Genomic DNA, 15,867 nt, shown 5'->3' with positions numbered 1-15,867 from the left:
AGTCTGCTTCTCCCTCTTACTCTGCCTGCCACTCCCCCTGCTTGTGCTCTTTCTCTGTCAAATAAATAAAATCTTAAAAAAAAAAAGTCTCTTATGGCTTGTTTCCCTCTCTCTTTTCTCTTTTTTTCCTTCCCGCTATGTTGATCTGTTTCGTTTTCTTAAATTCCATGGATGAGTGAAATCATACTTTATCAACTGTTTAGAAGACTGTTTCGTATTGAATTGAACATAACTTGTAATCATAGGGCCTAGGCAAGTTTATATCCTCTTTTTTTCTGGGCATTAGTTTTTTCCAGCTATTTACATGGTCCACATATTCTTTTTTGGAGGCAGTTCATTATTCTGTGATCGTAGTATTATTATGTATTCAGTGCCAGTTGGTGCTTCGGACTCTTGTGCATATTGCATGTTTCCTGTTTCCTGTTTTCCTGATAGCATCTTTGCACATAGTTTTCTATGTGGGATTACCTGGTCAAAGGAAGTTAGATATTTTATTCTGTTCTTTGGAAATACCTGCATCGGTTCATAGCCAGTAGATTTTCATGGCCTTTCACCAGTGTATTGTTTTTATCACTACTATTATGCAGATTTTAAGGCGTCTGTCTCAGTAAAGCTGCTCTCTTTTCATAGAAGATTGTACTTAATTTGATGCCTGTTGATGGATTTTAGTTTTAAACTGGCACACTCAGAGATTCCTTGCTTGTTCTGGGCAGACTGTGCTTCTCAGCAGGTGCATCCATTCACAAACCCGGGGCGTGTTTGTTCCTGGTCAGAAGAGATGAAGGTCAGTGAAGTCTCTCCCCTTTCCAGAAAACTTGCTTTTAGCTTGTTCTGTGTGAACTTTCTTAGTTTCCTTTAACCTTGCTCTGCTGAGAGCCACAGTCACTGTAAAATCCGTAGCAAAGCTGGTGTTTGGGGGCACCTGTTTTGCATCTTAGAAAATTACTCTTGTGATCATATTCTTCGATTCTTCTGTTCTTTTCGTACCAAACATTGTGCCATGTAATTCCCCTTCATGTTATTAAGTCAGTATTAAATAGTATTCAGTGAGCAGATGGACCTTGGGTTTGTTGCTTTTTTTTTTTAAACTTTTTTTTTTTTCCCAAAGATTTTATTTATTTATTTGAGAGAGAATGAGAGAGAGAGAGCACATGAGAGGGGGGAGGGTCAGAGGGAGGAGCAGACTCCCTGCTGAGCAGAGAGCCCGATGCGGGACTCGATCCCGGGACTCCAGGATCATGACCTGAGCCGAAGGCAGTCGCTTAACCAACTGAGCCACCCAGGCGCCCCGGGTTTGTTGCTTTTTAACCCCCATTCTGCTATTACCGAGCATTTGTAATTTTGCAAGTACCTATAATTTTGCAGTGTGTGAGATTTTGGGGTGTGGGGTGGTGGCTACTAGGGGTTATTACCCTAGAGCTGCGATTCCAGATGCAAGGGGAGGAACTTTGAGTGGCGGCTCTCAGACCCCGTGCTCATGGACGCGGTCTTCCTTCCACGGGAGGGAACACTCTCCTCTCCGATGGCAGGTCCACCTCCCTCGTAACGTAGACCCGACGGAGAGTTCTGCACGCCGTGCTAGACTGTTCTCCATCCTCAGAGTACCTTACACGCCATCCCTCGAATGGGAAATACTATTCCGGATCCTGTGCACATCACGATTATTAGCTCCGTAGACAGGCCAGTTCATAAGAGTGCAATTGAAAGAGCGTGTGGGCCAAAAGAAAAAATCCTTGTGGGTGGAATTACAGGTCATTTCTCCTTGTGTTTTTGTGATTTTCCGTAACGTGCTTGTATTGTCTTTGTGAGTAAAGAAAGAGGGGGGTGGTCTAAATTGAGATGCACAAATGGGTGAGGCAGACCGGGTGCCCCAGGAATGCAGACCGTGAGACCGTGAGAAGCGTCCTGGTGGCTCAGGTGGCTCAGGTTCTGGCCGGGGGAGGGGACAGGAGACCAGGCCCTGGCAGGAGGCCTGCGGGCCGGGTGCCCGCCCCGCTCAGCCGCATGGCGGTCACAGGAGGGGGCTCTGGGCCCCGAGCACGTGCGGGGACTGGGCTCCAGGAGCACTTCCCTCAGCTGTGGGAGCTGCTCGGGAAGACTCGGCGGGCATCCAGCGAGGCCTCTCCAGGGACGGGTAGGGTGTCCTGTGAAAATTTCTCACTGGAAGAGAAAGGGAGTTACTCCTGATGAGAGGTATCCTCACCTTTTGGTAGTTGGACTGAGACAACTTTTCTTCCTGTCCTGGAAAAGGCAAAGTTCTCGGACCATCTACTGGATTGGCAGTCACTATTGCTTGTTAGTCGGGGCTACTGGTAACCTACGCTTTTACGTTGCAGCCAGCACTTTTGCAGACTTCATCTTCAAGATTTGATGTCCTGACCTCTTAGGTGTTGCAGCAAATGTGTAGAAATGAGTGGCATTGGATTCGGGTCGGCCTCTAGAGCTGGGCTGCCTGGGCCAGTAGCCCCTAGCTAGTACTGGTTAAATTTAAACAGAGGAAAGCTTCGGTTCCTCATCGCTCTGATAACCCCATCTCAGGGGCTCAGTGGTCACGTACAGGTGGCCGTGGCCATGTCGGATCGCGAGACAAAGTACGGCTGTGCCGCCAGAGAAGGTCTAACAGCGCTGCTCTAGAGGGAACCACTCCCTTTTCTTTGCATGGTAACATGCGAAATGATGGGCCAGTGGGTTCATAGGGTGTGTATCTTAAAGCTTTCTCTGAGCAAAAGATCCCACACTGGAGGGAGAGTGCCTTTGTCATTCTTTGCAAATGAAAACATTCCGGGTGAGAGCGCCTGGCTGGCTCAGTCGGAGGAACACGCGACTCTCAATCTCGGGGTTGTGAGTTTGAGCCCCACAACACTGGGTGTAGAGATGACTAAAAAGATGTACGCATGAACTTAAAAAGAACACCCTGGGTGGACTCAGCACCTCTACTCATTTAAAGAAGCCTGGAGCGGATTCGAATGAACTGTTCCCTTTCTGATGAACCCCTTATTTGCATCTGCTAAGCTTACTTGAAATACTACCACACAGCTGCATAGACCTTGAAGGGTGATCGCCTGGGTGGGGAGGGGGAAGGTGGCTTGTTCGGTGTTGCTTAGTGTCGGGCAGGTAGGTGTCTGCTTCCTCACACGTCTGGCTGGACCACCCATGGGAAATGCACATGGGGAGCTTTCCTGACCCTGCCTGTTTCTTCCCTGTAGGAGAACTGCGGCATATCACCAAGCTGAAGCCCTGGAGCCTCTTTGACGTCCTTGTGGAAAAGTATGGGTGGCCCCATGAAGATGCTGCACAGTTTACAGATTTCCTGATCCCCATGTTAGAAATGGTTCCAGAAAAACGAGCCTCAGCTGGCGAATGCCTTCGGCATCCTTGGTTGAATTCTTAGCAGATTCTACAAATAGAGCATTCTGAGCTAGCAAATGTTTTCCAGTACATTGGACCTAAACGGTGACTCTCATTCTTTAACAGGATTACAAGTGAGCTGGCTTCATCCTCAGACCTTTATTTTGCTTTGAGGTACTGTTGTTTGACATTTTGCTTTTTGTGCACTGTGATCCTGGGGAAGGGTAGTCTTTTGTCCTCAGCTTAGTAGTTTACTGACCCACTTTCTTCTGGAAACAATAACATGTCTCTAAGCATTGTTTCTTGTGTTGTGTGACATTCGAATGTCCATTTTTTTGAACGAAAAATACTTTCCCCCTTGTGTTTTGGCAGGTTTTGTAACTATTTATGAAGAAATATTTTAGCTGAGTACTATATAATTTACCATCTTAAGAAATTATCAAGTTGGAACCAAGAAATAGCAAGGAAATGTACAATTTTATCTTCGGGCAGAGGGACATCATTCCTGTATTATAGTGTATGTAAATGCACCTGTAAATGTTAATCTCCATTAAATATGGGATGGGGACTCAAATTTCAGAAAAGCTACCAAGTCTTGAGTGCTTTGTAGCCCGAGTTGCATGTAGCGGACTTGAACTGCTCCCAGGAGCCGTGCAGACTTTTCATTCCGTAACAGTCCTTTTACATTGGATTTTAAAGAAAGTGGCTCTGAGTTATGTCATTCCCTATATGGCACTTTAAAGCAAGAAAAGACATGCTTTCATTCTAAGATACGTATTATACTTTTAGCACTCCCATTCATATTTTTGCATATTTTTAAAAGTACTTTAAAGGAAAAAGAGCAATTTCCCTTTAAAAATGTGATAGCCCAGAACCATGTGGTGTTGCCTCCTCCAAACACTTGTAAGTTAAACTCTCCGTAGATTAAATCGGACAACAAAACCATGTGCAGTGTGTGGAATGAGAAAAAACAGAATATTTATGTATATATATATTTTTTGGAAGAGCTGGCTTGTGTTTGTCCAAAACCCAGGTATGGTATGCAGTTAGTGCGGCGGGCACGACCCGAGCTGGCCGCTGCGAGGTCACAGGGATCACGCTCATTCCCCAGGCAGTGAGCCGCGCAGCTACAACGTCACTGGCTGGTTCATTGTCTTCCCTGCATTGAAGTTGAGAAAACAATTTCCCTTTGCAGGTTGCACACGATTTTGTTTATGCCTTTCCTTAACGTTGTAGAATCCAGGACACAAACCATAGTAGGCAATACAATTTTAGAATGTAATATACGGAGGTGTATTTAGCCTCTTTTAGAAGTCAGTGGATTGAATGTCAGGTTTTTTTAAAATTTTACATTCATTAAGGTGCCTCGTTTTTCTTGACTTTGTCCATTAACATTTATCCATATGCCTTTGCAATAACTAGATTGTGAAAAGATAACAAGTGTTGTAATAATAATCCATTGTTTGAGGTGCTTGCAGTTATCTTAAAAATTAAAGTGTTTTGGTTTTTTTTTTTTTTTTCTTTCCCAGACATTGCCTTGGTCATTGGCCTGTATTTGAAGCGGTAGAATCAACAAACATTTGCTCTCCTTTTAGTGTAGGGTAACCCAAACTAAAGGAAGTATCAACATTCCCGTTGCAGGAAAGGTAGCTGTAGAACATGCATTAAGGCTTATTGTAAGGAAATCATTCGTCGTTTTGTAAGAGTAGAATATGGATTTAGAAGAATTGCTGTAGGACAGATGCACTACCTAGAATGTCAGTGATTCTTTTTCATTCATGTTCCATCAAAAACATACTAATTACATTGTGTTTGAGCATTGCAAATTTTTTCTTTTTAACAGTATTCACCTTGAAGGGAACAAGACCCATCGTTTCAGGAGTTAGCATGCTCTCACACATCGCCGTGAGGTTCCTTAGGCATCGTGCATGCTGGGGTTTTCTGACGAGGCTGTAGGTTATCCTGTAGGTTCTGCGACAGATGGTTGCTGCAGACTGTTTCTGTAGGAGCCATGCTCACAAGAACCGCAAGGTCTGTCTGTCTTCCCTAACTCTGAAGAATTTGTATCAGGGTTTATAGCACACTTGAATGTAAGTGATCCTAATGCAGTTTCGGCTCATGCTAGGAAATAAACCTGATTGTTAGGAATTTGTAAAGATCAGTCCCTTATAAAAGAGCCTAACTGGTGTACAATGTAAAAAAGTTGCTCTAGAAGGAATCTACATTTGTATTAGGTATAGTATGGTTTTTAGCAGAATCTTGGCGGCTTGATGAGAAGAGAATACTCCGCTGAATGAGCAGCACTGGTTACGCAGCTCCCTGCAGCCGGCTCGGGGGTTTTGGTGAAGGTCCTGGCTTTTCCTCTCGTTAGTCCGTGTCAAGTCTTCACGGAGAAGGACAAGCAGTGGATCGTGATTGTAGCAGATGAGAAGCTGACTGTCTGGAAATTAGAACTGCTCAAAGGCCAAAAACAAATTTAGAGGCTTCAGGAAAGCATAAACTTTTCAGGTGAAAACTGATTTACTAACTTGCTTCTTCTTGTACCTGGATCATACCTAACTAGTTAAACACGATAAACTACTATTTCTCCTTGGGTAGAGAACTTCAGTTGAGATTATTCCTTAAATTCCAGTTTCTCTTCCGTTATTGTTTTTGTAACTTTTAATGAGACAATATTTGAGAGTGTATGTGCCCTTCATCGAGGAGTCAAGGAACTACATTAGATTTTGCAGTCAGAGAAACGCTTCTCTATCAATTACTTGTGTAGTAGGCAGATTTGTAACAGGAATTTTAAATCCTTAGAAGGCCAGTCCTTTTAAAGAGGTGAAGAATGCTACTCACTGTGCTAACAGTTAACCACCTTTGTTCTGTGAAACCATTGGGCCGGGTGATGTAAAGCCACGTTTTCTTGGACAAGTGTTTCTTTAGTGAGTACCGTAAGTAGAGTGTTGTATGCTAAAGTCGAGAAGGGCAAAGTTGAGCCAAGTTCTTTTAAAACTTGAAGCTGACTAGAGTTGAGCCCTAAATGCAGCTCTCTTCATGTACCATCATTAGCTGGTTTTCAAAAGGAAATGGACATTAAAAGTTACTGTAAAACATGACTTTCATTACTGCCAAATATTAATCCAGTCAGTTTTAGTCTGATGCTTTTCTCCAAAGCACAGAATGTATGTGCTGTGCCAAATTATGTCAATTAAGTGAAAATTAGAAAAAATGTGTTCATTACTTATGGTTCTACTTAATTAATCCTAAGAGGTAGAAGACAAAGAAAAATTTATTTTTCCAAAACAAAAACTAGCATTGGTTATTTCAGCAAAGTGTCCAAGAGGCTATTTTCATTTCACTTGAGAACTTTAATAATAATGCTGTTTTCGTTTTATATGCCCGAAACAAATTTTTAAGACCTCCTATTACTTTCTTTTTAATACTATAGCTAGAGAGTAAATGTTAAGGTTTTCAAATAATTTTGATTCATCAGTAGGACACTGCAGTCATGCATGTTCTGCAATGTACAAATGAGTTATGTGTGTTGTCAGGCAAAGCTACACCATGTTTTCAAACAGTTGTCAGTTCCGGTCTAGAACTCGATCACGTGTAATACTTGAACGATATGGGTTCACAGTTTGTATGATGTCAGTTGGAGGTAGAACCTCCAGCCAGCAGAGGAGTTTCCTGCACTGACAGGAAGGAGCGTTGCAGGAACAACCCAACCCCTCACTGCCTCCTGAAGTCCACCGCAGTCCAGCTGAGGTAGGTGTAGCTGAAGAAAAGGGAAGGCCACTGACAAACTAGAGCTGAAAAAATGGAACTTTTGTAAAAAAAAAACTTGTTTAAACAGACTCCAATCTCAGAAGTTGTACAGGACAATTTGGTAAAACTGACATAATTGTGATTTATTAACATGAATTAAAATGCCCAACCAGTGCTTCAATGTGACAGTATATTTAAAATAAAAAAGAAATTAAAGGCCATATACTGTACTACTTTCACAAAGATCACACAGTTTTGCAAAGACTTGTCATATGTACAATGCTATATATCAAATGAGAAAAGCTGTAAGCAATTATATACGCAAAAGAAATGCAGTATTTACAGTTTGTCAGGAGACATTAAAAATCTATACATTAAATTACATTTTGCTTGCAAATAACCGATAAAACAAAATGAGCCATGTCCACACCAAACTATAAGAATCTGTATTGCATTTTTTTTTTTTTTTTTAAATACCTAAGATGCACTCACAGAACTGCTGACAGGAGAAAAATGAAAATCCTCATAGTGCCATTACTTAGCTGTGTACTTAAATGCGTATGTATAAAATAATATAGAAAACATTCACTAAATGAATTTTAACTGCAACAGTAAAATTTAAAGATCATGTAGCATCAAATCTACTGCCAGAAAAACAGCTGGAATGTTCACTTTACAAAATAAAGATACCTAATACTGGCTTAACAGCACATTTTTTAAGGAATTTTAAAAAAGCAAAAATGGGAAAAATACAATGAAAGAGCACTGGTGTTTGTTTTTTTTATACAAAGTTTCATGTACAAGCTTTAAAAAGTACCTTAATAGGTACATATGAAATATACAGTTTATCTTACAGAACATTTTAAAAAATGCTTTCGGAGTCCATTTTAATGCCACCCCGAACCATGGTAATTGTTCTGAAATGTTGGTGGCACCTGTGCTCTGTGGATCGGAATCTGTCCAGGCACTGGGGATGCCTGCTGAGGTCCTTGAACCCCATGTGGCAGGGCCACAGAGCCAGGATGAGGACAGAACCCCGAAGCAGTCGGTGTCGGAATACTGTTTGGTCCTTGGGGCTGGAGATGAGGACCCGCGACTGGGAGTGGACAGTGTGGCCCTGTTCCAGAAGGCTGGTGTTGGGGTCCCGGTCCCAGGGTGGTGTGATGTGTGGCTGGGGAGGGATACGGTGGTACGGCTGGATGAGCACTTGCAGGAAAAAGTGGAGGTCCTTGATGAGGTGGATGGTGTAAGGCTTGAGCAGAGGGGGGATGGTGCCCGGAAGCCAGGACACCGGAAGGTGGCGGCGGCGGCGGCGGGGGGGGCGCTGAACTGACCACATGCTGGTGTTGTGCTGGTAGACCTTGGAGTCCTGTGGAAGGATGGGGTGGCGGGTGGTGATGAGGGGCAGGACCGGGAGGTGGTGGGGGTGGTGGCAAATGGTGTCCAGCGGTTTGAGAATGAATGTGAGAGCCGGGGGTGACCGCGTGAACAGGCCCTACGACGTGAGCGACAGAGTGCTGCTGATGGGAGCTGGGCTGCGGCACGAGGTGCGGCCCGGGGGCGGGGGGCGGGGGGGGCGGGGGGGGCACCACAGCCGGGGCAGTTTGGTGGTGAAGCGGAGGGTTCGGAGAAGGCAAGAAATGGCCCGGAGTGACGTGGTGGCCTGGAGCGGGCTGCTGGCTGCTGGCGCCCGCAAGCGCTTGATTTGGTCCCGACGCGAACACGGCCTGTTGGGAAAGACCACCTTTAAGCTGGTTGTAACCCTGAAAGTTTGCGGAGGGCTGCTGGGGTTGGTAGTACGAGGAGGAAGACGGCGGCGGGGGGGGCGGGGGGGGTGGTGCCGTGCTGCTCAGACTGGGGGGGGTGAACTGACTGTATGTCGCGGCAGATTGTCCTGAGGGGGTCTGTGTGAAGAGTGCTCCAGATGGCGCCTGCTGAGTACTGGCTGGAAGGTTCTGTGCGGCTGGGTAGAAATTTCTCTGAGGCTCGCGCTGAGGTGTTCCCACTTGAGGTGACTGTGCGTGGTGAGGCCTGTAGGGCGAGCCTAGCTGCTGGGTAGGGGGCTTTGGTGAGAGATAACCGTGCTGCACAGGCGGGTGGGGTGTCGAGGACTTGGGAGGATTTTCTACGAGAGGGGACAGAGGACAGTGCAACTTGACGGGCGCGGCGGACGGCAGCTTCTGGGAAAGTTGCTCGGCTGAGCTTCGAGCCAGCGGCTGAGGAGGAGGGTTCTTTGGAAGTGCTTGGGTGTTACTTAACAGCTGCTTCTGGGGGAGCTCTGCTTTCAGGTGCACCCCGTTCTCCGCTTCCGGCGCGGTAGCTGTGGCCTCCCAGTGGGAATCGGACTTTGTGGGTGTCTTCCCATGCGGTTGAACAGGAAGTACGGGGCCCGGGGAACCAGGCTGTGGAAAGAAAACGAATCCCGTTAAGGAACGTCTTACATACACTGAGGTTTGTGACCAGCGGTACCGAATGTTACTTCAGGGTTCACTTTACAGAGGGGTAGAGGATAAGGTGGATTAGGGAAGCCCGTCACAGAGGCGTGGGATCCTGAAAGGGCAGCTTTTTCAGTAGTTTAACAAGGTCTGGTACTGAGCTTCAACTGAATTCCCTGGATTAATTTTTATGGAAGACAGGTCTTTCCTTTCAATTTGCCTTTTTCCCCTCAGTGATCCAACCTGCTTTTGAGCCTTATTCTAAAAGAATTCTAGTAACCTCCAGCACTCAGCAAGTTTCAATTCCCTAACAGGACTTGCTGCACCCAACCTGTTTGGGTAAATAAATGTGCTCACCCAAACTGCTGTGATCTGAAACATCTTTTACAGTGTTCAAATACGAAGACCGAAGTACAAGACCACTTAAATGTACGTTTCCCTTACATATAAGGGAAAAAGAAAACCAGTCTCCGATCCCTCATCTTTAGTTTCCACAGATCCTGCCGCCACACGAGACCAGCACGTCTTTCCCGAATCAGGACGGTGATAGCATTTCTTGTCAATGCATTCTCATCTGACCTTTCGTTTTTAGAGAATTGACTGCGTGTGGTCCAAAACTGTATGAAAAAACTGAATTTCCTGGGGTGACAAGGGTGGACCTCTAGGAGAAAATGTAAAGGACTGAAGCACAGTGAGCACGTTAGACCATCTGCTCCCAAAGTGTCCAAAAATCGCCAACTGACGCTTCGTACAGCAGGAGAATCTCCGTATGCATGTGAGAACCCACTCTCCTGAATGGCCATGTTCGAAGGTCAATTTTATTACCTTGCTCATTTTTGAAGGGCTTTTACAAGTGTTTTGAGAGGTGTCTGGGGATGGACATTCACTTGTAGTCATGGGCTCTGGATTTTCAGGGTCAGGATCTGTAAAGCAGAAGAAGGCCAGAGTCACCGTAACATGGCATGACCAGCACCGCCCTGACTGACACTACAGAGCAGTGTAAACTCTGTGCAGCCCAACTCTGCAGAAAGGCATTCGCCTTGCTGATTCAAAAAGGTTTTGAAAACAATAACCATGATAGGTCATCTGCTTACTGACCTTCTGTAAGTTCACTGAAAGGAGGGACTGGGCCCTTGGGTTGCAACTGGGGAATGTGATTTGAATGAGATGAAGGTGAAGACGGAACATGACTCGGTGAACATGGGACACAGGGTGACTCTCCCCCTAGAGATGAAGCAGACCCAAAGAGAACATTAGAACTGCCAAGAACGAGGGTGCACAGGGATTAGCTGGCTCCACTTTTCGGCAGAAGAACAAGCTCACTTACCACTGTCTTTGTCTTTTCGGTGATCGCTGAGAAGTAGCGCACGCTGGTAACTCCTTTCTCTCACTTGCTCCACTGAGGTTGAAGCGGTCCTTGAACATAAAATCATACCATCAATTCAAGGAAGCTACTGCCAGCTAGATTAGTCTTTGTCCTTGATGGTCAACTTGTCCTCTCAGACCAAGGCTTTTGCTCTGCTGGGAAAATACTCAGGTGTAAAGCTTTGAAAATAGCCAGACTCCAATCCTTTGTCTTAAGCAATTTCTTGGTTGGGGGGGGGGGGGCGCGGGGAGGGGGCGGTGGGGAGGGAGCTGAAGCGCACCCGCATTCAGAATGTCACAGCAGGTACCAGATACACCCTTTACCGATCACCTTGTATCTGGACTGTAAGGCTAGTGGGAAGGGGACCCAGGAGGGAAGCGAATGAGCCCTTCTGCCCTTTGCCAAGACCCATCCCACATCCAGCTTCTGCTGTTCCTACTGAAGAAACACTAAAACTTGGTTCTTCTTTTCTGCAACTTGTTAGGGATATAAGGAAATCGCAGGATGCAGACTATGATAAAAGTTCTTTGGAGAGGAATATTGTGAAAAAGGTGAAAATTGTACAAGAGGAAGCACAGTGGACCCTTAAGATAGGCAAATACAGAGCTGGTTTAAAACCCTATCAGCAAAGAGGATCTCTCAAAATCCGGACCACAAATGTCCCTGTCCTTAGAACTGGGGGAACAAGAGCAGACGGTTAGAGAGTTCACCCCAAAGCTTGTGCTTTTCAGAACAGCACACTTCAGATCTTTACAGATCTGGCTGCGTTCACAATCAGCTATGGAAAAGAGCCTGCCTGGACAATAAAGAACAGAGACTACCTGAATTGCCAGGGATGATACTTCTCAGTTCTAAAGTTAGCAATGGGCTCTTTTAGACAGGCTTACCACTGAACTTCTGGGTCGTTCTTCTCACTGGCAGAAGCTTCCTTAACAGGACAGCTACTGCTGGTTTCTTCTGAAATAGCACTATGAACTGTAGCTGGTGTCGGTAACGGGAGGCTAGCAGTGCTTTCTAGCTGCTCCCCGCTTTCACTCCTGTTGCCACAGCCGTCACCACTGCTGCTCGAGCTGCCGCCTGCGTGAGGTGACACGCTAACCAGTGGAAAGTGCTCAGCCTTCGAGCCGCTCTTCCTGGCTTCCCGCTGTCTTTTACGGTACTCTAATAGAGAGACCTTCAGCAAGAAAGAGAAGGAAAAGCAGATCTTTTATTCTTGTTTTATATGTCAGAGTCAAGCTATTCTTTTTTTTCTCAAGAGAATTAGTATATTTACATTAGGAAAATTATGTAAAATAATCTGATTTTGAACAAATAATAGTAATAATAATAATTAACAATTATCAATGCCTGTTATATGCCAGGCATTGTATTTAGATGATTTACATACATTATCTCATTTAATCCTCACAACAACCCTATGAAATAGGTATATCATCATCCCCATTTTACAGATGAGGAAATTGAGTAACTCACTCACTCAAGGTCACACAGCTGGTGAGTGTTGGAGCCGGGATTCGAACCTAGGTCTTACGTGAAAGCCCGTGCTCTTTCCACTATACTACATTGCTTCCCACAAAGTTGCCAACTGGACTCTGTTACAAAAATTAAAAGCACACATCACTAAAATTCTTTGACTTGCAAAGCAATAAGCCTATTAACAAGTAAAATAAGTGTAGTTTATCCCATTTCTCTGAAATAAGGCATTCTAATTGTCTCAGTATGTCTGCTGCCAACCAAATAATGGTGGTAAGTCAGGGAGCTTAAATTACTATTTACAGAACACTTTTCAAAATACTCATATCCGTGGCCGAAACACTATACATGTTATGAAGAAAGAAGCATTTCTCCAATACAAGGCTGCCTGTTCTATGTAAAATAAGGATAATAAGAACACAAGTATTACTCAACTCTGTTTATTTGGCTAGGAAGTGGTTATTTTGAAGTTATTCTTCCAGTGAAATAAATCATCCTGAGGTTTCAATCTCTGAAACCGTGCTTATAAGCATTTTCCATATCACTAGAATGTTTTACTTCTCTGCAAGTATTTTCTAACAGCATTGACAAAGGTTTAAAAGTGTACACATCAAAACTTTAACTTGAGTATGAATGCCTTACATAACACATAACTGCTAATAACCCTCAGTAGTACAAAAAAGACACTATTAAAAGGACTAAAATCGTTAAATTTGTAACCTTTTTCTTTTGTGGTGGATTCTGGGGTGTGCAACTTCCGTCGATCAAATTGTCATTAACAGTCCGTCCGAAACCAGAAACAAGCCCATCTTCTGAAGTACAAAACACAGGTGTTTCCATAAACATGCCTCTAGTATCATCCTGCGCCAGGCACTTTGACTCACTTATTCGGAAGCCTCCTCCAACCTCCAATTGATGTGAGGGCGTCAGGTCCCTCAAGTTAGAGTTTACTGAGAAGTTAACTCCTGTTCTGTCAGGACTCTTTACCCAGGAAGAATACATTGCACCCCGTCCAGAGTGAGTAGATTCCAGTTGGCTGTTAGAATCAGTCCTGTCATGTGTAGGTGGTTCCATGGTTTTATGTAAGGCAGTTTGCTCGATTGCATCGAGTCCCAGCTGAAGGTCTGACACAGATTCCTTTTCTCCAGGGCACTGTCTGTTGACTTCAGTCCTGCTCCGAGGGCTGGTATAACCAATAGTCTTTATTTCTTGCAGACCCAGGTCAGTTAAATTAGAATTTCTAAAAGGCCCCAATGTTAACATGGTTGAAGATCGGTCATATCCCTGTTTACAGAATTAAAACAAAAGAATTACACAAATAACCGTATCTTGAGACTTATTTTTAAATCTCCCAAAAATTTACGCAAAATAATAAAAGGAAAAGGTCACCGATTTAAATCATCTTTTTGGATAACACCTTACCTCTTGATTATAAGTGCGTCTCTTAATTTCTGGAGAACTTTCTGGGGAAGAAATATTCTATATAAAAGAAATAAGTAGAATTGAAAATTAAAATATATAACTAAATCCAGGATATTTATAGAAATGAAAACTTTTAACTGTTACACAGACTTTGGTTTTAAACTTTTTTCTATTTCCATTCCCCATGTAAGACCTCTGGCTTTAAGGTCAGTTTGATACACATAGAGCCATTAAGTCTGATGCTGAGTATCAGTAAGATGAAAGTTATGCTCATTTTAATAAAAATGTAAAAGTTTAAATTCACATTAATGCATGTTCCAAATTTGCCCTTTTGGTTTCTTAAAAACTTTTTTTTTCCTAATCGAAGCACAATAGTTGTTGGCGGGGGGGAGCTGTTAAATACCATCCCCACAGGTTTTCTTTTCCCCCATTTAAATTTCTCACCTCAAAGTGCATGGTATTTCCTGGTGTGCCAGGAGTTACTGGGGTAACTGGTGAATATATGGGCTTATAACCATTTCTGCAAGCTTCATCATCTGATTTTACCCGTGGAGGAGTGGCAAATGATGGGTCCGTGAGAGTAATATCTGTGTGAGTCGGTGTAGCATACGGTGAAGGAGTAGGTGTGGAGGTTTCAGAGTAAGCAGAATCTAGCAACTGATAAAGTCTTCGTTTTTTTAGTGGTGTAGTTAGATCTGTTGGTGCAATAATCATAGACATTATACTGCTGGCATTTGCTACAATCTATAATATATTCTGGGAAAGATCAAAACATCAACAATAGTAATTATGATGAATTTCAGCCCCAAACCAAATTTCAGGGTTTTTAAAGATTCTACTAACATGAAATCATCTCTCCCCACCCCCATGTGAGTTAATTTTACTATTACAGCACAAATTATCTTGCCAAATGGCTTACGGGCCTAGGAGTCTCTGAGAAGTCTTAGAAGACAGATGTTAATTTATTTCCAAGAGTTCTTTTCGATCTGAGAAGCAGCCCTAAAATTCACCCATAAGCCCCAATATACATGGTACTGTAAATTTAAGGTTTTCATGTTTATCTTTACCCAAAAGGTTAGAGGACAGAAAAAAATGTAATAAAATGCTTCTTTTATCACATGTATAATAACTAGAATGTGTCTTCACACTAAAACAACACCGAAAAGAAATTCCACCTGGGAGGGAGCAGCATTCATTTAGTAGCAGTGGACTTTTACTTTCACCATTGACTGTAGGACTCCTGGATCTTTCTTGACAGGGTGAATTAAATCTATGTAAAATTGATGAGTTTTCCTCTTCTAAGGCTTGTTTCAACCATCGCTGAAATACATAACAAATGAATAGAAATCAGTTTGTAGCTGTTTATATAGCCTATATATGTAGACTGATTCTAAAAGCACTTCACTACCAGGAATGGTAGTTAAGGAAGGAGACTGGCCCGTGGCTCATCCTAGATTTTTATATCCAAAGAAAAGTTTACCTTCTTGCATGAGCCAGAAATGTTTTCAGTAGGTTCTTTTCTTCTCCTTTTTTCTGAAAGGAATGGTGAAGTAAACCGAATATAGTGCTTAGGAGTAGAGTATACGTGGGGACTATAGGCCAGGCCTGGTAAGGAATTGAGCTGGGTAGCTAACACTTCAGGATCTGTAGTTATGCGCAGAGGCCTTTCTGAAAGGCTGTCTGAAGGTTTTCCTGTCTTCTCATTCTTCTCACTTAACCATTCATTGACCAAGTGCTAGAGAAAAGAAAAATTTGGATCACTCTATATGTAACTCACAGATTCTCCTATTGAACATTTTGCTTACCAAATTTGAAATTGATAGTATTTTCCAAAATGATACATTGGGTAATTGAAATCATTCACAGATGTCCAAAAAATCAGTACATCAGTACATCATTACATTTCTTAACTTCTCTTACTCCTAAATTTTTTATACAATAGTACTCAGCCAGGAAGAAAACACATTTTTGTAAAATTTTGTAAAATGCTCTTTTTGTAAAATAGCAAAGTCTAAGAGACATCAGTACTATAGGTTTGTTACTGCTTCTGTTATCAGTGTGTAAGAAAGATCG

At 43.4% G+C, this 15,867-nt stretch overlaps 2 protein-coding genes across 6 annotated transcripts in view; one reads left to right on the top strand and one right to left on the bottom strand.

Moving 5' to 3' along the window:
- SRPK2 (SRSF protein kinase 2) overlaps window positions 1–4,862 on the top strand; it is a 37,130-nt gene extending 32,268 nt beyond the window's left edge. For all 3 annotated transcript variants that reach the window (XM_081800672.1, XM_081800671.1, XM_081800670.1), the window contains one exon: window positions 3,207–4,862. In XM_081800672.1, the coding sequence (XP_081656798.1) occupies window positions 3,207–3,391 (185 nt within the window). In that variant the 3' untranslated portion in view covers window positions 3,392–4,862. The remainder of the gene's footprint in view (window positions 1–3,206) is intronic.
- A 2,353-nt stretch (window positions 4,863–7,215) lies between these two features.
- The window catches only part of KMT2E (lysine methyltransferase 2E (inactive)), a 90,299-nt gene continuing 81,647 nt past the window's right edge, over window positions 7,216–15,867 (bottom strand). For all 3 annotated transcript variants that reach the window (XM_081800667.1, XM_081800668.1, XM_081800669.1), the window contains 10 exons: window positions 15,275–15,529; window positions 14,970–15,114; window positions 14,239–14,489; window positions 13,795–13,851; window positions 13,093–13,656; window positions 11,787–12,073; window positions 10,861–10,949; window positions 10,632–10,757; window positions 10,359–10,456; window positions 7,216–9,500 (listed from right to left, as the gene is read on the bottom strand). In XM_081800667.1, the coding sequence (XP_081656793.1) occupies window positions 7,986–9,500; window positions 10,359–10,456; window positions 10,632–10,757; window positions 10,861–10,949; window positions 11,787–12,073; window positions 13,093–13,656; window positions 13,795–13,851; window positions 14,239–14,489; window positions 14,970–15,114; window positions 15,275–15,529 (3,387 nt within the window). In that variant the 3' untranslated portion in view covers window positions 7,216–7,985. The remainder of the gene's footprint in view (window positions 9,501–10,358; window positions 10,457–10,631; window positions 10,758–10,860; window positions 10,950–11,786; window positions 12,074–13,092; window positions 13,657–13,794; window positions 13,852–14,238; window positions 14,490–14,969; window positions 15,115–15,274; window positions 15,530–15,867) is intronic.

This window comes from Leptonychotes weddellii, chromosome 12 (genome assembly GCF_054177405.1).
Source record: "Leptonychotes weddellii isolate Sample4059 chromosome 12, ASM5417740v2, whole genome shotgun sequence".
In the NCBI taxonomy this organism is placed as follows: domain Eukaryota; kingdom Metazoa; phylum Chordata; class Mammalia; order Carnivora; family Phocidae; genus Leptonychotes; species Leptonychotes weddellii.
Note: the sequence above shows the minus strand (reverse complement) of the source record. Positions and strands in the feature narration are given on the sequence as shown.